This window comes from Emys orbicularis, chromosome 3 (assembly GCF_028017835.1).
Source record: "Emys orbicularis isolate rEmyOrb1 chromosome 3, rEmyOrb1.hap1, whole genome shotgun sequence".
Lineage (NCBI taxonomy): Eukaryota > Metazoa > Chordata > Testudines > Emydidae > Emys > Emys orbicularis.
Genome location: NC_088685.1, coordinates 172,534,720 through 172,557,947, shown reverse-complemented (window position 1 = coordinate 172,557,947; position 23,228 = coordinate 172,534,720). Strand labels below are relative to the sequence as shown.

The 23,228-nt window shown below is 38.9% G+C and overlaps 1 protein-coding gene across 8 annotated transcripts in view; it reads left to right on the top strand.

Moving 5' to 3' along the window:
• The window catches only part of RCOR3 (REST corepressor 3), a 34,231-nt gene that overhangs the window by 3,295 nt on the left and 7,708 nt on the right, over positions 1-23,228 (top strand). For 6 of the 8 annotated variants that reach the window (XR_010561316.1, XM_065402198.1, XM_065402200.1 and 3 more), the window contains exons 3-10: positions 5,050-5,127; positions 7,711-7,763; positions 9,692-9,853; positions 10,268-10,392; positions 11,427-11,505; positions 20,042-20,260; positions 21,724-21,801; positions 22,501-22,558. Coding sequence is in view for 7 of the 8 variants with exons in the window: in XM_065402198.1 (XP_065258270.1) it covers positions 5,050-5,127; positions 7,711-7,763; positions 9,692-9,853; positions 10,268-10,392; positions 11,427-11,505; positions 20,042-20,260; positions 21,724-21,801; positions 22,501-22,558 (852 nt within the window). In the remaining variant the exon portion in view is untranslated. Of the gene's footprint in view, positions 1-5,049; positions 5,128-7,710; positions 7,764-7,922; positions 7,990-9,691; positions 9,854-10,267; positions 10,393-11,426; positions 11,506-20,041; positions 20,261-21,723; positions 21,802-22,500; positions 22,559-23,228 lie in introns of those variants that run through there. The other 2 variants (XM_065402201.1, XM_065402202.1) reach the window with 2 other exon arrangements.

Here is a 23,228-nt window from a genome sequence, read left to right as displayed (position 1 = left end):
TTGAGCGAGTAGCTATATTAAATGACAAAATATGTTAATTGTTATAGTTGTGTCACTCCGATAATGGTAAACTAGATGTTAAGTATTATAATTGGATGGACTCCATTGGATCTTAAGTAGTTGTCATAAAATTCAGAGTTAGTACTGATGCTGTCATGCCATTGTAGAACATGAAAAGGGGATTCTGGTTGAGAGTAGAGCAGCATGAGGGGAGGTCAATGTGTCAGACAACTTTTTTTTTTTTAAAAATGTTCACATCCTTAATGTTGAAATAATCTATTGTGTGACCAAAGAAAACTACATGTATATAATCATTAAATAGAACAGCTGGAGAGACATAATGTAGTTGTCACTTTAACACCTAAGTTACACAAGAATACCTCTTTAATAGGAATAAGAGAAACGTATTGGATGGGAGAAACAGTTCTGACAATATAACTGGCCTAAATTCTGAAATTAGCCAATTACCAAAATAAACCTTTTTGATTTTCTTCTGCCCAACTGAACCAGATTTTGTCATCTCCTGCTGGTTTGTCACTGGAACTACTCATTCTGTTTCCTACGTCTTCTAAAACTGAAGTCTCTTTGTCCTTGTCCTACACCCCCTCAACCCCATATCAAACAAGCCCCTATTTTTACTGATATCCCACTGACACCATAGAAGTGTCAATATCATGAAGCTGGTTTCTTTTCTAAATCTCATGGGCCCTTGGGTTCCTCCAGGAAGAGAGGATAAAGAAATTGCTGTGTTGGAAAATGGGTCATTGTGTGGTTCATGAGTCAATTGAATGTATTTCAAGGAAGAAAGGAGAGGAGATGGGCAGCAGAGAAAGGTTTTGGTTGTATTTAGAAGGGAGGGAGAAGGATGGTCCTCTGTCTGGCTTTTCTGCTAAATCTGATAGATTTTGATTTATTTGGAGTTCAGCAAGGCTTACAACCTGAACTTGATCCATTTATTTTTGGAGCTTTCACAGGTGTGTCCAGAAGAGCCCCCTGTGGACTTTAAGATATTGCCTATTTTTTAAGGCCTTTTTATGGGTCCTATCTAAGTATTCATGGCCCTAATTGCCCTTGTTTCAGAGATTCTCCTGTATCAAAACTGCTCTTCTTATGTTCCCCATTATATTCAGTACAAGCTCTTCAGAACAGGTTCTACTCAGCTTTTTAAAAATGTATTTAGTCTCACATATTATACCTTCCCCCCCCCATGTTCCTCTGCCAGTTTTTCCAGAGATGCTTGCTTATTTATTTTTAAAATGTTCATTCTCCCTGTCTCTGAGTGAAAGACCCACCCAAACCAAATAACCTGACTATGCTGAGAAATTGACTACATACGAAGTGCTGTTGAAGGCACAAAGTAAAATTGAAACAAATTTCTCTGCTCTTTCAGTTAGTTGTCTTTGGTGTATTTTTGAAGTTGACACATCCTTTTAAGAGTAGTATTCACTTCAAATCCAGAGTCTTCAGTTTTGTACCCATCACGTTTTCTCAGTGTGTCCCCCTGTGTGCCTAAGTAATTGCTATTAACATTAATTCAAAACTAACAGGTGTCATTCCAAGTCTATAGTGGAATAACTTTAGCACAGCAACAAATAGGAGAACTGATGAATTAAAGGCCATCTTCAGTTGGATGGAAACTTATTTTTGAAGTATCAACTGTTGAGCAGCACTGACGTACATGGTGATGTACAATGCACAGTGCAACATACAGGCTCTACCAGAAGAGTTTACATTGAGGTTTTACTGGTCAACCTTTTACGCTGAGAATTCTAGTATTTTTCAGACCTGCATAGTTCTCTGCCTAATCCTCCCTGGCTGATAGCTCATTTCCTTTCACATTCATTAGTCTCTAAATTCCCTAGTATTTCCATCTATTTGCCGCTACCTCTTATCAATAAGCAGAATGGAATGGCTGGTCAAAGACCATGCTGTCTTCTGAGCTGGAGTCCTTTTTCCTCAGCTAGCGTACTTTCATTCCAGTTCCCATGGAACGCATCATTCCCCTACATTGCATGTAAAGGGTCCTCTCCACGTGGACTTCTCCCTTCTGTGCTGAAGGCAGTTGGGTCAGGCGCCTCTTCAGCATGGTCTTTCCCTACACCCTCTCCCTTCCTGCATCCTGTGGAGAACTCTGCTTGGTTGAATTCAGGGAGTGAGTGGTCTTGTATGGGGGGGAGGGGGGATTCACATCTCCCTATGAAAATTACCCAGAAAAGGTTACCTTTCATGTGAAATCCATTCTGCAATGGAAAAACATCACCCATTTTTAAAAGGATCTGAAGGGTCTGAGGGTTTGTCCCATGGAATATTCCAACCTTCCACCTATACAACCCTTAAAACCCCAACTTCTCTTCTCCCCCCCCACCCCCAGCCCCCATCAGTCCCTTACAGGACACACTGCAATGGCCTATCAGATCTAGGTTGCTCCTTCCTGCAGTAGAATATGTGGGAGAAGGTAAAGAGGAAGGATTCCTTGTTTGTTTCATCCTTCCATCTGTGGGCTTTACTGTGGGAGGGAACAGTGTGACATCCTGTTAGGACATGGGGAGGGAATAGCAACATGAAAGTTAAGCTACTTAGGTTTAGGCTCAACTCTTGGGAATGGGGCATGATGGAATTGTTATTCGCTCCATGGTCATTCCAAGTACAAAGCTTCTGGCTGTAAATAACAGATATTACTTTTATAATATGAAAAATATTGAGTGTTTTTAAAATTTAGCATGCCTTTTCAGTATTACTTGAATGGTGGCTTGTTCAAGACTTATTTCTTGGTTCAGAATAAACTCTATAAATGCTGACTTTTATGTATGTATGCTTGGCAAACAAAAATATTTGGCTATATATGGCATTGTTTTATAAGTAACCCAGGTGGACTCTGATATCTTTATTTTTTCCCCTAAATGGTTAAAAGTGTGGTTTAAGTTAAAAAAGTTGAAGCACCTTACATTTCAGATACTTTTTTTCAAACAATTTGGCTTTTTAAAATAACAATACTTTGAAAACTTCTCTGTCTCAATCTTTACAACTATCTCCTTCTTCAGAGTGAGGTTTTAAAAAATAAATCCACTGAGTACAAGATAGGAAGTGCTAAGCTTTGGACTCAATTGACTTCTCCCTTGGAAAAGTTAGTCCACTGCTGAGCGCTCTTCAAGATAACACACAGAGCTCACTGTTTATAATAAAAAAAAATAATAAAAAAAATCGAGTTCTGTTTCTCAGACTTACAAAATCATCATCTCGTTATTTACTACTTTTTGGTTTTAATACTATTTTTGTATCTTTTTGCTCTCTGCATAGTGCTTTGAGGCTCTTGTTTGAAAGATTATGTTGAAGTGCAAATAACACTACTACAAGGGAGTTTCAAGGGAGGTTGTGGAATCCCTGACAGTGGAGGTCTTTAAGAAGAGGTTTTTGGACAAACACCTGTCAGGGATGGTCTAGGCTTACTTAGTCCTTCCTCAGTGTGGGGGGCTGAATTTGATGACCTCTCAAGGTCCCTTCCAGCCCTACATTTTATAATTGTGTGATAACTTCAAGCTTTGAATCTTCTTCTAAACTTGAATATGTAATAGCTGCTGGTATCCAGGACATACATTAGTTGATTTTGATGTCCATGTTAAACTTGAACATTCCACAAGCATGTATTCTGGTAGTCCTCTTATTTCATTGTCTTTAATTATCCTACATTCAAGAGATGAGTTACTATTGCTGGCTCAAATTGACAAAAATTTGACTTGTGCTGCAAGTGAAGGAGATGCATTTAATATATTTGCATAACTAATTGTGATGCTACTGCAGGGGTAGGCAACCTATGGCACGCGTGCCGAAGGCGGCACGCAAGCTGATTTTCGGCGGCACTCACACTGCCCGGGTCCTGGCCACCGCTCTGGGGGGCTCTGCATTTTAATTTAATTTTAAATGAAGCTTCTTAAGCATTTTAAAAACCTTATTTACTTTACATACAACAATAGTTTAGTTATATATTATAGACTTATAGAAAGAGACCTTCTAAAAAGGTTAAAATGTATTACTGGCACGCAAAACCTTAAATTAGAGTGACTAAATGAAGACTCGGCACACCACTTCTGAAAGGTTGCCGACCCCTGTGCTACTGTATTCATATTAACCCGAAGTGGAATTCTTTCTTATAAACAAAGAGTAGAAAGTGATTGTAAGGAACTAACTTTTTAAATAACTTCATTATTTTAAAATTAAACTTTTGCTTATTGTATTTTGATATAACATCTGTAACTGGCATTAGTCTGCAAAGACCGTACCAAATACAAAACGCTACAAATCGAAAGGAAGAAAACTGACTAAGTATAGTACACATCCAAAAAACATTACTCATCTCTCCTCCAAAATGATCATTTTCCTACTAGCTAGAGATAATGCAAAAACAAAGGAAGGCATCTTTGGAGTGTGGGGGGAGCCAATAGGTAACTTAAATAAATAACCCAGTAGCTAGTAAAGAAAGGTGGGGATGGGTCTGGACTCCCTCAGGAAGACAGCTCCTTGAGGAAAACTGTGGTTCTGTATAAACGCAGGGAGTGTCTACTCTTATTGCTGGGTAGAGACTTGGCAAGAAAGGTAGTAATCAAGGCTTATATCATATATGGTTTTATTAACTCTGTGTAAGAATATAGTAGTCAATATAGCTGTTCTCTTGCTCTAAGGGTCAAGCATCATTGAGCAGCTATGTTCAACAAGTAATTTAGCCTCTTTTAAAGAAGCCTAACCAAGAACACATGACAAATCAGACTGTGGTAACGTTGTCAGTGTCAAGGAAACTAACACACTTACTGCCTCCAGCTACACTAGGAACTAGCCCAACATGATGATCCCTAAACTCTGCATCCAATCCAACCCTGGCAAGCAGCTTTAATTGTCAAATTCTGGTAACTGGAGTCATCTCTAATATCCAGTTGTGAATGGCAGTTGGATCACTTCAGTTGTGCTAGTCTTCTTATATACGTGTAGGAAAATAACTGTGAATGCACTGTTCTTTCGGTCATATTAATGAACACTAAAAGACAACTTTTCTTACAGGTGCTACAAAATATACTGATAAAGACAATGGAGGGATGCTTGTGTGGTCTCCATACCATAGTATTCCAGATGCCAAGTGTAAGTCCTCTTCTCCCAAGAAAATTGTACTCTATTAACTAGAACTGATTCATTGCTTCTGATGAACTGTCTACTTCTAATTTTTAGCACATAATCCCTCTTGCAGTGTGGGAAAGTTGCATAAAGTTATACTGTGTATGAAACAAACAAGATGATGTGTCTTCCCCCCCCCCCCCCCCACTTATTTCTCATTCAGGGGATTTTGGGAAAGGAAAGGTGGAATGTTTCTATCATCCTGTGGTTGGGAAGAAGGCGTTGATGTCTAATCAAGCCTTCAGACCTCTTGAAATGCATCTATTGTTACCACTGGTCTCTACAACATATATTAATAGTATGGCAAAAGATGTAATCTTGAGAAATTCTCATTGTACAATTCCAGGAGAAAATGTGTTGCTATGGAAGTCTGCATAGATGAGTTACCATGGAGGAAATGCAGTGGGGACCAGTTCAAGGGGAAGACCTTATGCAGACATAGATACCTGTTGCCCTCTTACTGGAAAAGTAGCGCTTATTCTGTTTCATCACCTAAGAAGATAATCAAAATATAGGAATTATCTTACTGGATCTGACCAGCGGTCAGTCTTGTCCAGTATCTTGCCTCTAGCAGTATATGCTTCAGAGGAAGAAACCTTGCACTAGGCAGTTATGAGAACCTGACCCCAGAGAAAGTTTCCTCCTAATCACAATAGTAACAAATTGACGTAAGCCCAAAAGCTTGAGGGTTTATATCCTTTCCAAATCTCTGGTTTTATCTTTTTAATATTTACAGCTATCGCATTAAGATTTTTGTTATCCATATAAATTTATAATCATTTTTTAAATCTGTCACCTTCCAATTACAAGGAATGTCCCTTTACTCTTCAGTTGTGAGGGTGGGTCAATTAATAATGGAGAATACAGTAACTCCTCACTTAATATTGTTATGTTCCTGAAAAATGATACTTTAAGCAAAACGATGTTAAGCAAATCTAATTCGTATGGGGAAATTGATGTAAATTGGGCGGATTAGGTTCCAGGGAAATTTGTTTTCACCAGACAAAAGAGAGGTGGTGGAGTCAGAGGGTGGGATATTTCATTTAGCAATAAGGCATTTCCTGGGAACTAGCACTCGGCTGAGCCCTCAAGTGTTAACACATTGTTGTTAATGTAGCCTCCCACTCTACAAGGCAGCATGAATGGAGGAAGGAGACACAGCATGGCAGAGAGAGACACACCGTGTGTGTGTGTGTGTGTGTGTGTGTGTGTGTGTGTGAAAGAGAGACGCGCATTGCCCCTTTAAGTACGCTGACCCCACTTGAAGTACGCTGCTTTTTTAAGTAGATCAGCAAGTTGAGACAGCAGCTGCTGCCAGCAAGCGCCGTCTGTCCTGAGCCCTGTGGGGTTCCCCCCCCCGCTCTGTGGAGATGGGGTACAGGGGGAGGGGGACACCCTGACATTAGCACTCCTCTCTCTTCCCCCCCTCCCCACCCGCCTGCACAGCAAGCAGGAGGCTCCCAGGAGCAGCTCCAAGGCAGAGGGCAAGAGCAGCACACGGCAGTGGGGGGAAGGACAGCTGAACTGCCCTGCAGTTGATAGCCTGCTGGGCGGCTGTTGCACGGGGAGCTTATGGGGGCGCTGCCGGTCCACCCTGGTTCCAAGCCCCCACCAGCTAACTCCAACGGGCTGCTCTTTCTGCAAGCAGTGGACAAAGCAGGCGGCTGCCAAACAACATTATAAGGGAGCATTGCGCAATTTTAAACAAGCATGTTCTCTAATTGATCAGCTACGTAATAACGATACAACGTTAACCGGGACAACGTTAAGTGAGGAGTTACTGTATTTAAGGTCAGTGACAGATACTTGGTCCAAGCATTTTGGCTAGACATAAGTAGAGTATAGCAGTTAAGTCACAAATTTACTGTTGGTAAGGTAATGGTCAGACGTTCATATATACACTTCTATTGACAATTGACTCCATGGATGGCTAAATATAATGCTGATAATCAAGGGATTAAAAACTAAGGACCTGTGAGATTGTGCAGCTGTGGCTGGGTGGGGTTTTTTAGATTAACTGACTGTTTAATATACTATGTTTAAAATAAAAGTTCTCAATTCTCTTTTGAAATGTCCCAATTCTCCACTCTTTGAAAGTCCTCAGCGGTGAGATCGGTGAAAGATCACTCGATCAACAAATCTCTGGTAACTAATTAAATATTGTTAAAATTGACATAAGTATCTTAGTGGATACCATTATGTACAGTTTATTACTGTAGTCCCTACAATACAGGCACTGTACAAACATAGGAAAATAGTTTCTGCACTGCTTCAATTTTACACACTTCAAGAAACCTCACCGACTTCCATGGAACTGCTTGTAGTGTGTAAAGTTAAGCACGTGCATAACCTTTTGCAAGATCAGGCCCTGTGAAAACAAGCAATGTACGAAAGGTAGGGAAGAAGGATTGAAACATATAATCAAAACTTTGATATCAGTTATGGATAACTGCACCTCTGCTTTGCTACATTTAAGTGATTAACTTTTTGTAGTTTTATAGCAGAACTAACACTTTCAGAGAAATTAATTCTGGCATTGCTTTCTTACAGTGGATGAATATATTGCAATAGCAAAGGAAAAACATGGATACAATGTGGAACAGGTAAGTTCTATGAATGATTTTTAATGTGGTGTTTACTGTGAGTATAACACAACTCACTTTTTTTCATCTGGCTTCCATTAACTAATGCTATCTCTCTTCAGGCCTGGCAGCAAACACTGCAGTTTTATGGATCTGCATACTGTTGTGGTCTGGATTCTCTACAAAAGATTGAGTTCTTTATTTTTATGACATGCTCAGCTTGTAATGCACAGTTTTGAAAGGTTTGGTATGTTTCGGTACACTGGGCATGTCATGTAATTGTGTGTTTATGTAACTTAAAAAAACCGATTTCTTAGGCAAGCAATTTTGGGTATGGACTTGTGCATTTTGGAATTAAGAATTTTAAATATTTTTAAATGCTAACATTGATTCAATGCTCTCCATGTTGCAGAGGCATTTCAGCTAATGGGGTGATACAAAAATAATTCAACTGTCATGTTTCAAAGCAAGAAAAACACTATCAAAGTTTCAAAACTTGCAGTGTTTGGAGGTTGTAGTTAAAGCTTGGTTTTGGTTTTACTATTTAACCACTGTCCCATGAAAAACAGTATAGGTAAACGTTGCTAGTTCACACTAATGACTAAGAACTGTAGCAAGTTTGTATTTTAAAAATTACCAAGTGAATGAATACAGTAAAAGTAAGGGTAACAGAAAACAAAAGTTGAGTTATTGGTGTACCAGTAAAACATCCTGTTGTATAACCTTGTTTTGGGGAAGAAGAGTAGGGCAAATAATAATGAAACCGTAGTAATGAGAACTCATTGCAATACGTGGCTATTTAAGTCTGTATTGTTGGAAGGAGAGGCAGACAATGTTGTGGTGTCTAGAATGTGTACAGGAAAAAAAAAGTTTAGCTTGTACTGTTTTTTCCAGTGCTCTTTAGGAAAAAGATACAGTGCTTGTGAGAAGGTCTGCATACACAAACTGCTGGTAGTTTGTGCTTACAGTGGAAAAATGTTGTCAGGGGAAAAGCTGGTAGATCCATTAAATCAAGGCACTGAGACTTGATGAGCTGTTATTGATCATATACACTGTGTATGAAACTAATTTAGTCAGTTCTGTTTGAGTATTCCCCAAGTCCTGAATAAGCCTTGGTGCAAAATCTATGAAGGTTTTTTTGTGTGTGTGGTGTTTTTTTTTAGGGGATGGGGGAGAAGTCTCCAATTGTTCTAGAGTCTTTATCAGAAATACAGAGGGATTACTCTCTATTTACACCCAGTAAAGAGATTTATTTAAAATTGTCTGTTTTATGGTGTATCATACACAGCCATGGACAATGGAAATGCCCAACACAAGCCAGACAGTCTGGTTGGTGTGTGTGTTTTTTATTTGAGAGGTGGGGGATTGTTAAAAGGACATTCAGGATGTATTCAGAGTTTCACAATTGTATTTTATTTACTCACTAGCAGCCTTTTAAAACTGCAAATACCTTGTCTCCCTAATGAATATTTTTACTGCATGTGCACATGCAGCAGGTGAGGGTAGAGGGCTGGGAAGCTTTCTGGTCACTGAACAGCAGAAATCTTTTTTGTTTGAATGGGCCCAGGAAGGTCTGTAAAGAACTACATAGTCTATATCTGTTTGTAGAGGGAGAAAGTAGGTCAGATTTTGAGCCTACCACTATTCTATGCTAACTAATTCAGAGGTGATGCTGCCACACTGACCTCGAATTGACTGACTGGTCCAGGTATTGCAGCATGGATGGAATGCAAAAGTGCCCACTGATCAGAGTATCTGTGGAGAGAATCTTATAAGCTGTATTACATAGGCACAATAGAAGAGAAGCTTAAGTGTGAATTTCTTTTGATAGTGGGGGTTCTGATGTCAGATACTTAGTCACATTAAAAAACCCTATGTTAAATATAACTTTCTAAAGTGTGCTTTGAACAAGTCAGCTAAAATCAAAAATGGATTATTTCTTTTCAAAGGCACTTGGCATGTTGTTCTGGCATAAACATAACATTGAGAAGTCCCTTGCGGATCTCCCTAATTTCACTCCTTTCCCTGATGAATGGACAGTTGAGGATAAAGTCCTGTTTGAACAAGCTTTTAGTTTCCATGGGAAGAGCTTTCACAGGATCCAACAAATGGTAAGGTAATATTTCTGGTTATAACTATTATTCAATATAAATATTTTTAGTCTGAAGGCTCCTATCAGAATAAAGCCCCATTGTGCTAAGTACCATATAAACATATTCAAAGATAGGGGTTGTACTCCAAAGAACTCTGTCTAAGAAACTTAAATTCAGTTTTTGCTTCTGTATTATTCAGTCTTTTAGAGCTGTAAAACCTCTCAATTTATTTACAAAAGTGGCATGAGATTTTTTTGGTTAAAGCATGAAATAGCTTTTTAAGTGGAAAAAAAGTGTTTTCTCCTTTCTCTAAATGCATGGAAAATTAAGAAAGCATTCATATAAGGGTTATTGTAAGGTAATTTATGCTTCAGCTACTAGTTTACATAGTTTGAATTTTTTTTTTTTAAATATTTGAACTAATTCTTCTAGCTTCCAGACAAGACTATTGCAAGCCTTGTAAAATATTACTATTCGTGGAAAAAAACTCGCTCTAGGACAAGCTTGATGGATCGACAGGCTCGAAAACTAGCCAATAGAAATAATCAAGGTGACAGGTGGGTTGAATACTTTTAAATAGCTAATTGCCCGAGAGTGAAGTTCTTTGTTTAGGTACAGATATGGCAGCATTTTTCTGACAATGTGCTTCAACTCTAACCTGAAGAGGCCATTTCTAATGGTGAGAGTACCACTAGTTTAGACTTATGCCCTTTCAAAAGACAAACTGTATTTTACTTGTGCTCTAGGAAGTAAAAAGCTCTGTGGCGAATGCAGTAGCTAGCTGCACAGCAGACTGGTTAGCAAATCGTCTTGTGAAACAAATCCTATGAAACAAGACTTAGAAATTTTGGTTGGGGGTGGGATTAGGAGGGAAGGAATAGGTAACTAAACAACTACAAATTGCTGAAATGTCCAGTAATATTGTTTTACTGGCTTTCTGCAGTTTAAAGTACTATGTTTTTAAACCTTTAAATAGCCTTCAATTTAAAAATAAATTTTAACATGCAATTATTATTCTAAAAAACAGTATTTACCATAAAAATGGAGGTCTATTTAGTTTTTTAGAGGCAAAGGTTCTAACTACATATCATCATAAGGAGGCAAGCCTTTTAAATAAATTCAAAATAATTAGTGACCCTGTCACTTAAGGACTACAAAATCAAATCCATTTGCTTTCAGTCTGGTTAGACTTTCCAGTTATTACAGACACACTGAACTTCCTGAGTGTGTTTTACTTTTCATTTCACCAGAAGTGCTATTGCCTAAACATCATAAACTTGAATCCAAATGTATCCAAGTCTTCCTGCTTAGCTTTTTTCCCAAGAGAAGAATTTTTTTTGCCAACTGTTGTTACTTTAATTATGGCAACATACACAAGCTTAATGAAAGAAAAATGCTTCCAGGGTGTACTACATCTTAAAAAGAAATTCCAAAATAACCATAACTCCAGTCTGTGTGTGTGTCTTGTAACAGTATGACTATAACATTATTTAGAATGTATGTAAACTGTATAATTGTAGATAGTGTCAGCAAAAATAGTGGAACAACAGGCTAATAGGACCAAGTTTACTCATCTGTTGTCTATCCTCAGTGATGATGATGTGGAAGAAGCACATCCAATGGATGGAAACGATAGTGATTATGATCCCAAAAAAGAAACCAAAAAGGAGGTAACACTCTAATTACAATGAATGTTAGTAATTTTTCCATGATGCCTTCTGTAAAGAGTATAACTTCCAACATGGTGAAGTCCTCATATCATGTTTAAAATATAGAAGCTTTTGATGCTTTTTGAATGAAGCTAACCTTTACTATTTCATTTGCTGAGACAATTTCAGTCTTATATGTAACACCCCTCTTTTTTGAGAGAGAAGTAAAGAAATTGCTGATCAGCCAGTGAGAAGAAATTTCAAAGAATAGGTCACGACTAATCAATAAGAGACACTTGTTTGGCTGTTCTGTCAAATACTCTTTCTAGTTTCTTACTGATGCTGAGTAATTGGATATCAAGTACTTTCTTTGTTCATTAAAATACAAAGTGGTGTTTCTCAAAGTATAGCATGTCCTCTTCATTCAAAGCAATGAGGATATCTATATCTATATATCTTTAATTTGTTTTAATACTTCTTTCTAGTAGAAATTATGGTGGATATGACCTTACTTTGTCCCTTTAAGAGGGAAGGAAATTCTTTGGTATCTGTAAAAGTATCTTTAATCTTTAAAAACTTTACAGTCAGAAGTGTGATGTCCCTTTACCTTCTGTTCTTGCAAATAAGACTCTAAAGGTTATTAAAACTGAAAATCTAGAGGAAAAAACTATACATATTTACACAACTTTGGGCATGGCTACACTTGCAGTTGTAGAGCGCTAGGAGTTAAACCAGCCTTCGGGACCGCAGCAGGGAAAATGCTGCCGAGTGTTTACACTCTCAGCTGGAAGCGCACTGGTGTGGCCACATTAGCAGCTCTTGCAATGCCACAAAGAGCAGTGCATTGTGATAGCTATCCCAGCATGCAAGTGTGGCTCCTCCCTCCCCCCCGCCTCTCTCTCACTCACTCAAAGCAAGCAGCATTCCTTGGTCCCGGAGCAGATAAGCAACCAGCTGTCAGAAACGAAGCTTTGAAAGGGCATATCCGCTTTCCTACAGCGAGTTCAAAACAATGACAAGAGTGTCCACTTGATTTAAGAGGATTATGGGACGTTTCCAGAGGTCAATCAGAGCGCAGTAATGCAACACCTTGTTCATACTGGCGCCGTGGCGCTCCAGCAGGGGCGCAGCAAACATTATTCCAGTCATCGAGGTGGAGTACCAGCAGCGCTGTAGCCGCGGAGTCAGAGCGCTCTACGTGCCTTGCCAGTGTGGATGGGAAGTGAGCTAGTGCGCCCGGGGCTCCTTTATTGCGCTGTAACTCGCAAGTGTAGCCAAGCCCTTTGTATTTAGTAAGTTTCCTTAGTTATCTTAGCACATTTGGGTCTTCCATACCACAGGAGAGAGAAAACATTTCTAAATATTAGAAAATTTTGCTGGTTTTTAAAAAAAAAAAAGATTTTTTTTGAGTGTGGGGGAGAAAATCACAAATTAGCAAGGGTCCTTTCAAAGACAGTAAAGGAATAGCACTGCTAATACAACTTTGTATCTCTGCCAAAAGAAACCTGGAACATAGAATGGTCCAGCAGACAGGGCATTGGTCTGGGAGTCCCAAAGAGATGGATCTTAGTCTTAGTTTTGCCACTGTCTTGTGTGTCCTTCAACATTTTTTGGAATTGGTATGGCACAAATCCAGCGGAGAGAGTCTTTCTGCCGCTCTTGTTCATCCCTTCGTAATGGGGGAATGCTCTAATGTCCTCTTTTGGATTCAGCACCCCAAAAAGAGGACACGCTACTTTTAAAGACTTGCCCAATTTGCTTTCATGAATTACTGTATTTGAACCATTAAATATGATACAGAATAAAATTAGAGTCTAAAAATAACTAACAAGTTTGTAGAAACTGGCCAGATAGACTAAGAAGTTTGTCAGACCTAAATCAAGATTTATTTTGTGGTCTGATGTTTCTGATTCTTACATACCTTGACTTTCTAAGCAAAATTAAGCCAAGTAGAAAAATCCTATATTTTATAAAACAAAAATCATAATTTTTAGAGTAGTCTACAGGTAAGCTATGGCTGTTGCTTCAAAAATGAAAAGTAGAGTAATCAAAAGATGTGTAGATCCTTTTTTAAAAACTCTGGCTTTGATCTATTCTAAAGCATATATCTCTTACAAAATTTCCATGAGACCACTAAGGTAGAATGAAACATCCTGTAGTGGAGAGAGGAAGGTACACAACATAAGGCTTGTCTTCACTACTGGGGTAAATCAACCTAAATTACTCTACTCTAGCTACATGAATAACGTAGCTAGAGTTGTCGTAGCCTAGGTCAACTTACTGCAGTGTCTTCGCTGTGCTGCATTGATGGGAGACACTCTCCCATCGACTTACCTTACTCTTCTTGGAGAGCTGGAGTACCGGGGTCGACTGGAGAGCACGCTGCCGTCGATTTAACGGATCTTCACTAGACCCGCTAAATCGAGCGTCGATCTCCCCAGTAGTGAAGACAAGCCCATAGAAATTTAAGGGAGAAATGTATACTAGAGTTAGAGGAGAGGGGAGGAAGAGAAGGAACAAATACAGTATGCAGATGACTATGGGATGGCAGAAAACTGAAAGGGAACAGTGATAGTCCTATAAATAATGAAGTAGGCAAGCAGATTTGAGAGAGGTTGAGGGTTTTTTTGTTCCCCCACCCCCAGAACCTGTGGAGCAATTCAGGAATTAATTTAATAATCTGTAACTAAGATCATAGAGAAGTGTAAGTATATATTAAACACAAAGTTAAAAGAACAGTCATTAGGTTGCAGAGTCAAGCACTCAAAAGTTAGGAGGTGCTGCCAGGAAGAAACCTTAATTTTTGCACTTCCTTGACTGCTTGGCTGTGCAACTTTAGCACCAGGTTCTTTTAACTTAGTTTTTTTGCATATAATTATAGTTGGCTGATGGCACGGCTGATGCTTTCATAGACTTTCAGGCCAGAAGGGACCATCATGATTATCCAGTCACCTCCTGTATATTGCAGGCCACAGAACCTCACCCACCCACCCCTGTAATAGACCCATAACCACTGGCTGAGTTATTGAAGTCTTTAAATCATGATTTGAGGGACGTCACGTTACAGAGAATCCACCATTTACACTAGTTTAAACCTGCAAGTGACCCCTCGCCCATGCTGAGGAAAGCAAAAACAAAAACCCGGGTCTTTGCTTTAGGCTTTTGGAAAATTTTCAGTCAAAATGATTCAGCTGTTCTAGAGAATGAGGCTAGGGAGTAATACATTGTGGGTATTTTTTTTTTTTTAACATGGGCAAAGCAAACTTATTTTTAAAAAAATGTTTTAGGCGCAGATTTGTAAAAGTATTTAGGTGTTGCTATGCTCAGTGTGATGAGATTTAGACTCCTACATGCCTAACTCCCTTTTGAAAATGAGATTTAGGCTCTTAAATCAGACTAGCAATGCTGAGCTCAGCAACACCTAAATACCTTTTAAAAATGTGGTCCTACGTGCTCCTGTGCAGTTAATGTTTTTTTGTTGCCCCAGTGAAATTCCATGCACATTTGGCAAAGTTATAAGCCTTTGAAAAACTGGAAAGTTAAACTGAGTACTTGTGCAGAGGCTCAGAGACTTGCTAGAACTAACAGCCAAAGAGTGTATCCTCAGTGAGCGTGCTTGAGCGCCTCTCTCACCTTCTAGTGCTGACCAGACTGCATGTGCACCAGCCCCACGGAGTGACTGAGCATGCGTCAGCCCAGGACCGTGGGCGCTCAGAGGCACTTTCCCTGTAGTGGCTGCTCCTGGCTGGGGCTGGGCACTGGAAATGAGAACAGAGAAACACACTCTCTCGTCTATGCGCACAGTGACACACGTATACGTGGTGGCACTTGGACAGCAAGGAGAAAGTAGCACTGGGGAGGAAAAGGAATAGATTGGGGCAAGGAGTCCAAGGAGACTAAGACTGGAGGGTGGGATGGGAAACGTGACTGGACGTTGGAGGGGGAAGACTGGGACGGACTGACTGACTGCTTAGCTAAGCATGAGAACTGGGAGCTGCTGGGGGGGCGGGCACTGAGATCTAACAAGGAACTGGTGTGTGGAGGGAGAATTGGAACTGGCTGGACAAAGAGACTTGGACAAGGAGCCAGGGATTCAGGGGACTAAAATTGGCTAGGATCCTAGAGAAGGAAACTGGGACTGGGAACCAATGTGGGAGGAGAGACAGATCAGTCAAGGATCCCAGAAGGTGCTGGCAATGGGACTGGGATGAGGAGCAGAAACTGGGGCCGGGTAGACAAGGAGAATGGGACTGGGACAAGGAGCCAGGGATGGGTGAAGAGGTCAGGCTTGGGGGGGAATGGGGCAAAAGTCTGTGCCCTCTAGAACATTCTCCCCTCCCCCCCCAAAAAAATGGAACCAGAGTTTCTTGAATTTTACCAATCCCCTGATGTCAGCAAATTTCTGACAGTGGGTCTCATTCCCTTCTAGTGTTTGCTCACATACAGGTACTCCTGGGGGCATTCTGTGCCAAAAAACTAAAAATTCAACACTACATAATCACGCCAGTTTCAATTATTTTTAGGGCTGTTGATTAATCATAGTTAACTCACGCGATTAACTCAAAAAAATTCATCGTGACTAATTGCAGTTTTAATTGCACTGTTAAACAATAGAACACCAATTGAAATTTATTAAATATTTTTGGATGTTTTCTCCATTTTCAAATATATTTATTTCAATTACAACACAGTTTACAAAGTAGACTGCTGACTTTATATTGTTTATTACAAATATTTACACTGTAACAATGGCAAACAAAAGAAGGTGTTTTTCAATTCACCTCATACAAGTACTGTAGTGCAATCTCTCTATTGTGAAAGTGCAACTTACAAATTGATTTTTTTTTTTTGTGTGTGTGTGTTACATAACTGCACTAAAAACAAAACAGTGAGCCTACAAGTCCACTCAGTCCTACTTCTTGTTCAGCCATTCACTAAGACAAACAAGTTTGTTTACATTTACGGGAGATAATGCTGCCTACTTCTTGTTTACAATGTCACCTGAAAGTGAGAACAGGTGTTGGCATGGCACTTTTGTAGCCATCATTGCAAGGTCTTTACATGCCAGATAGGCTAAACATTCGTATGCCCCTTCATGCTTTGGCCACCATTCCAAAGGACATGGTTCCATGCTGATGATGCTCATTTAAAAAAAATAATGCATTAATTAAATTTGTGACTAAACTTCGTGGGGGAGAATTGTATGTCCCCTGCTCTGCTTTACCCGCATTCTGCCATATATTTCATGTTATAGCAGTCTCAGATGATGACCCAGCACAAGTTGTTCATTTTAAGAACACTTTCACTGCAGATTTGACAAAACGCAAAGAAGGTACTAATGTGAGATTTCTAAGACAGCTACATCATTCGAGTCAAAGTTTAAGAATCTGAAGTGCCTTCCAAAATCTGAGAGGGAGGAGGTGTGGAGCATGCTTTTAGAAGTCTTAAAAGAGCAACACTCCAATGCGGAAACTACAGAACCTGAACCAGCAAAAAAGATGATCAACCTTCTGCTGGTGGCCTTTGACTCAGTTGATGAAAATGAACGTGCGTCGGTCCACACTGCTTTGGATTATTATTGAGCAGAACCCGTCATCAGCATGAACACATTCCTCTGGAATGGTTGCTGAAGCATGAAGGGACATATGAATCTTTAGTGCATCTGGCATGTAAATATCTTGCGACTCCGGCTACAACAGTGTTATGCAAACTCTTGTTCTCGCTTTCAGGTGATACTGTAAACAAGAAGTGGATAGCATTATCTCCTGCAAATTTAGACAAACTTGTCTGAATGATTGGCTGAACAAGAAGTAGGACTGAGTGGACTTCGTTTTATTTTTGAGTGCAGTTATTTTTGTACATAATTCTACATATTTAAGTTCGGCTTTCGTGATAAAGAGATTGCATTACTGTACTTGTGTTAGGTGAATTGAAATACTATTTCTTTTGTATTTTACAGTGCAAATATTTGTTATAAAAAATAAATATAAAGTGAGTTGTAAGTGAAATCAATATATTTGAAAATGTAGAAAACATCCAAAACTATTTAAACAAATGGCATCCTATTGTTTAGCAGTGCAATTAATCGTGTAATTAATTGCGATTAATTTTCTTAATTGCACGATGAATCGCAATGTTTTTAATAGCTTGACAGCCCTAATTATTTTGGTAATTTATTTCAAAATACCTGTCAGCAAGTATGTCTGTAACAATACAGACACGCACATAAGTTCCCCCAGGAGTAGAGAGTTAAAGAAACCCCTATAACAACCCAGTTCCTGTTTCTCTGCTCTTTCTCTCTCTACCCCTCCCCACCCCCCCGCTTAGCTGGGGTGGCCAGACACCCACACCCCTCCTCCAAGCCCAGGGATCCAGAGGGAGAAACTGCGTGATGCTCAGTCCTAGGTTTGCATGGAGTTTCCTGCATGCCACCCTCTACTTGCCTCAGGGCATGCTGGAAACTGCAGCTGCCGGGAACCCTCTCTCCCCCTCCCCCCAGCAGTGTCTTCTGTGTGTGAGCTGGGCTCTGCTGGTCCAGCAGCCCCTAGTGGCAGCCAGCAGCACTGCAGCCCATGTCTGTGGGGGAAAGGAAATTCTGCGCACTCAATGTTAATTTCTGCAAAATTCTGCATGTGCAGTGGCGCAGAATTCCCCCAGGAGGAATACAGGATGACAACTTATCACTATGGTCAGTTACTCAGTTAGCTTAAATGGCAGAAGTCTCTGTGATGGATCAGAAGGTTCCACCCTTGCTGATGAATCATGGGGTATCATTTTGGTAGAATTTTTATATTTTCAGTTTCTTTAAAACCTAGGAAATTGCAAACTATGTAAAAGAACATTATTAAAGTTGCAAAAGCCAAGCACTCACAAGTTAGGAAATGCCAGAATTAGGATTGCCCATGCAATCTAATTCAGCGCTCTTGTGCATATGCATTGATAGACTTCAGTTACATGATCATACTGTTTTTTCCACAGGAACTCTGTCTCATTCCATCAGTGTGCCAGATGGACCTGCTTTGGAGATGAATCAGAGTTGTGTAGTAAAGAAGGCTGTTGTCTGTAGGACCCCTGCCTCATTTATTGTAGGAACTGAAAAGTGTATAGTGCATGAGTTGGGGGGTTGCAGGAATAGAAAGGATAGTTTCATTATTAAGACAGTTGAATGCTGCCCTGGAGAATTTGATTCTATCGCTGCCTCTGCCACACAGATCCTATGCGATGCTGAGCAAATCACTTAAACCAAACTTTTCAGAGATGCTCCCTCATCATGTGTTCCTCATTTTCTGACTTCAGGCCCTGGACCCTGATTTGCAGATGTGCATTGACTGCATTATGAAGTCAATGGGAGCTGTATTAGAATATTTCAAGTGCTATAAAATGCAAAATACGGCAAAAAATCAGGTCCTAAGCATCTCAAATTGGCACCTGAAATTAATGGATTTTTTTTTTTTTTACTTTAGGCCCAATCTGTAAAATGGGGATATTACCTCATTTCACAGGAATTTTGTGAAGATAAATTGTTTGTGAAGATCTTGAATAGGATATATATCCAAGACCTTATATATAATATATATATATATTATAAAAACTGTATATATGAGTACTTTAGAAAAGCTATAAGAAAATTAATGGTATTTGTAGTAAAATTTGGATAGTATGCTGTAAATAAGGCCTAGAACCACACACTGAACAATGGAGACAAAATCCTGTGGACTGAATGAAGCCGAGGTCCTGTAGGAAAACCAGTGATCATGTTATTAAAGGCTGTGTCATAATGCATACATACAAAGGGTGGAGGTGGGGGAATTAGGGTTGCACAGGCAACCTTAATTCTGGCATTTGGTAGGGCTGTCCAGAAAACAGTTCCATTTCATGAAATAATTAAATGTTTCAAACTTTGTTCCTTCTGTATTCGAATGCATTCAGAGTAATCTGGGATGGAAAACCCTGTTCTCAGAGCAGAGGGCTCGAACCTGGGCCCTAACCACCAGGCGGAAGAGTGTCTCTTTCTGTTTCTCTCATATTTTGAGCAGAGTCCATTCTAGACCGAGAAATCTTCCTGTGAAACATTTCTGTTTCAGCAAGACAGTATTTTTGATGGTTTTTTTTTTTTTTTTTTTTACCAGCTCTAGTGCTTCACTTTGCAACCTTAAATTTTTTTAATGTAGAATATATAGAGACTAAGGAGCCTAGATTTATGTAAAGCATATTTTATAACCTGTAACTTTTTTTTTAAAGCATTGGAGGTTAGGAAACTCCATCCTTTTTCATAGTATGTATGCTAACCTTTCTCTAACCCAATTGAAAATACAGTTTTTGTAATGGAACCATACTCTGTAGAGTTTGAAAGAAATGTTAATATGTTAAAGGTTGATGACAGACCTATCCAACAACTGACTTGAGAGCATAACTCTAACTTAAGGCTTTAATGCCCTTTTTGAGTAGCTGTAGAAATGGCCTTGTTTTCTCTTTTGTGTAAGCTGTTTGTAAAATATGCTTGCATGGTATTCAAAAGCTGTGTACTTTAATCACCAACCTCTTCTAACTTTTTAAGGGCAATAATGAACAACCTGTTCAGACCAGTAAAATAGGGCTGGGTAGAAGAGAGTATCAGAGCTTACAGCATCGCCATCACTCGCAGCGTTCTAAATGTCGTCCACCTAAGGGCATGTATCTGACCCAGGAAGATGTGGTAGCAGTTTCCTGTAGCCCCAATGCAGCCAACACAATTCTTAGACAGCTGGACATGGAGCTAATCTCATTGAAGCGCCAGGTACTTTGGGTCATCTGTCTTGTTTTGTTTGCTGTGAATTCCTGAGACTGTGTGTATTCTCCTAATCCAGTGGTTCTCAACCTATTTACCATTGTGAGCTGCATATGCAGCTCTCTGTGTTATGTGGGCCACATCCACACAATATAGATCTAGATATAGATATAAAAAACACACTATCAGTCAGGCCCTGAGGATGTCACATGGGCCACAGCTATGTGCTGAATGGGCCACTGGTTGAGAATCATTGTCCTAATCCCTCTATGGGGTTTCTGAAATCATGTATCAGTTGCTTCAACACAAGTGTCTTGTTAAATTGATTGTTCCTATATTTGTTAATTCTACACTGATAATAGGCTGGAAGTTAGAAAATAGCCTCTTCTGTTTTAATGCTACCCTTGCCCACTATTGAGGATATAATTTTGTGGGATTTACCTCTTTCTAAAAACACATGTACATTTAATTCTTGTCAAGGGGTAATCCTCCCAACAGCTTCTTAATTTCTATGTTGGAGGGAAATAGAATCTTATTGTATTTTAACATCTTATCTGATTTTAAACTGAATAAAATCTAATAGGGGGTGGATGTGATCTGTTTATTTATCGTATATTATAGCTTTTTTTAGTGTGTGTGTGTAGGATGGGGGAATCCTCAAAACATTAGAAAAATCATGGATCCAGATGTATTTCTGTTTAAAATGCTGGAAGGGTGCAGCTCTTTCTTTGCCTAGACTGAGTGCAACAGAGTTTCTCCATACTCAATGCCTTCCCATGCATTCAAGCCCTTGCATGCTGTCAAACCAGCCATGCAAATCCATTTTCTCATATATGTGTTCATCTGTGCATTGCATCAGCACATTTTAATTTAATAGTGATGTGCAAGTGTGAGTTAGAAAGTACACCTTTGTAAACAAAAATAATTCCAAAATGAACTATATCAGGAGATCATAACCTGAAGCCAACAAAACTAGTAAAAAGCAGTCTGCGACAAGAAAGTAACTAGAAATATCTCATCACTTTTTAGAGTTCTGTTGGGGAAGGAGAGAACCTAGCCTTCTGAGAAACAACTTATGTATAGAATTTCTCTCACTCAGTAAAAATGTAAGAGCATCAAATGAAAAGATGTTTGTAGTATCCTTAAATATTTCTTATTCTATATAGACATGTAATTTTGTGAAAGTTAGCTTTTATCTTCCTCCTGGTTTGTCATAATCCTGGTGGACAAATTTTAACCAGCCTTTCAAAGAACACTGTCTTAGTCGTCTCTCTCTCATTCACTCTCCAGGGTAAAATATGATTTGTCTGTGAAGCAGCAGTTAAAAGTAGAGAAGCATTAAACCATAATGTTTACTTCTGTAATTTAAGAGGCATACTTGTGGCAATCCTAGTGGAGATGTTTGTATGAAGTGATCAGATTTCTTTGTGGAGCTGATTAACTTTTTTTTTTTTTTTTTTTTTTAAACCAAGGTTCAAAATGCTAAGCAAGTAAACAGTGCACTGAAACAAAAAATGGAAGGTGGAATTGAAGAATTCAAACCTCCTGAGGTAAACTAATATAATGTGCTAGAATGTGTGGCACTGCACTTGGATTGGTGGGAAGATACATTAATGTATAGTTTGAGTCGTTTGCTGCTGAACAGTGTTTGTGTTTCAGCAACAGTTTAACTGGAACACTGAAATTCATGCAATGGTAAATATGTTGGTTCTCTGGAGGAAGTCAGCAAAATATGCTTTTCCTCAATCTTTTAAATGGGAGGTAAGTGGGAGTGGATAGAGGGACAACAGAAGCAGTGAGGTTAGCATGATTATACATGAAGTTAGGGAGCTGAATCATGTGCCATTACAAACCAGCTTTTCTGGTGAAACTGTCAGCTAATTAGTTTCTACTTTCACCAACATGTGACAAGCATTGGGGTGGGTTTTTTTTTTTTTTTTTTTTTTTCAATTACTGAAGCTACTCTTTTAATGGTGAGCATATTACTTGAAAATGCAAAATAATTTAGAAATTATGTTCTAATAATACAATTTAATATTAAACAGTAAACTAACAATGTTTTTACCTTCATGAAGATGATTATTACTCTGTGACAATTGAGTCTTTGCAATTGAGTCTTACTGCAAACAGGGAAAACTATCAAAGAAATTCAGGCATTAAAATGTTTTTATAATGACTTTCAGATATTTTACAATGTGTTTGGAATGTGCTTTAATGACCTTAGTGTGTAATTTCTCTAATTTTAATAGTTGAATCAGAAAATCAATGCCCGTTGGACTACAGAAGAGCAGCTTCTTGCAGTACAAGGTATGTTACAGAAAAGTAGTAATGACCTATAACTATTAAAAATCTTAAGTGACCTGCAGATTTCTTAAAAATTGGGCCTGTGCCCTTTTTCTGCTTTATGTATAAAGAACACCTGAGAAAATGCTTTGTTTTTCCCTTTTTTTTAAAGGTAGCTGGGGAGGGAGATTGCTAATATATATATATATATATATATATATATATATATATATATATATATATATATATATATATATATATATATATATATATATATATATATATTTTCCCCTTTGAAATGTTGAGAATGTAAAGTCTCTGGCTTTGTTGGAAGACCAGTGGAACACACACAGTGGTGGTGGTTGTTGTTGTAAGCCCTTTCTTTAATTGAAGGGGTGTGAGTGGTATATACTCTACATTGAGTAGATTCAGAGTTTAGTCATTGAAGTTAAATGGGTATTAACTTTTTTTTTTTTTTTTTTTTTTTTTTAAAGCCCACTGGTGTTCTAAGCAGTCTGACTAAAAATCCCATCTCTTAATGTATAAATTACACATCACAAGACACTAACTCTTCTTCCTGGTCTTCTAGCCGAAACAGACGTGAAATAAAGTAGGAAACAAGTAGGGGAAAAAATATTTTTCAGGCGGCCTTTATACATTGAAAAAGAAGCAAAAAGGCAGAAGCCCAATTTCT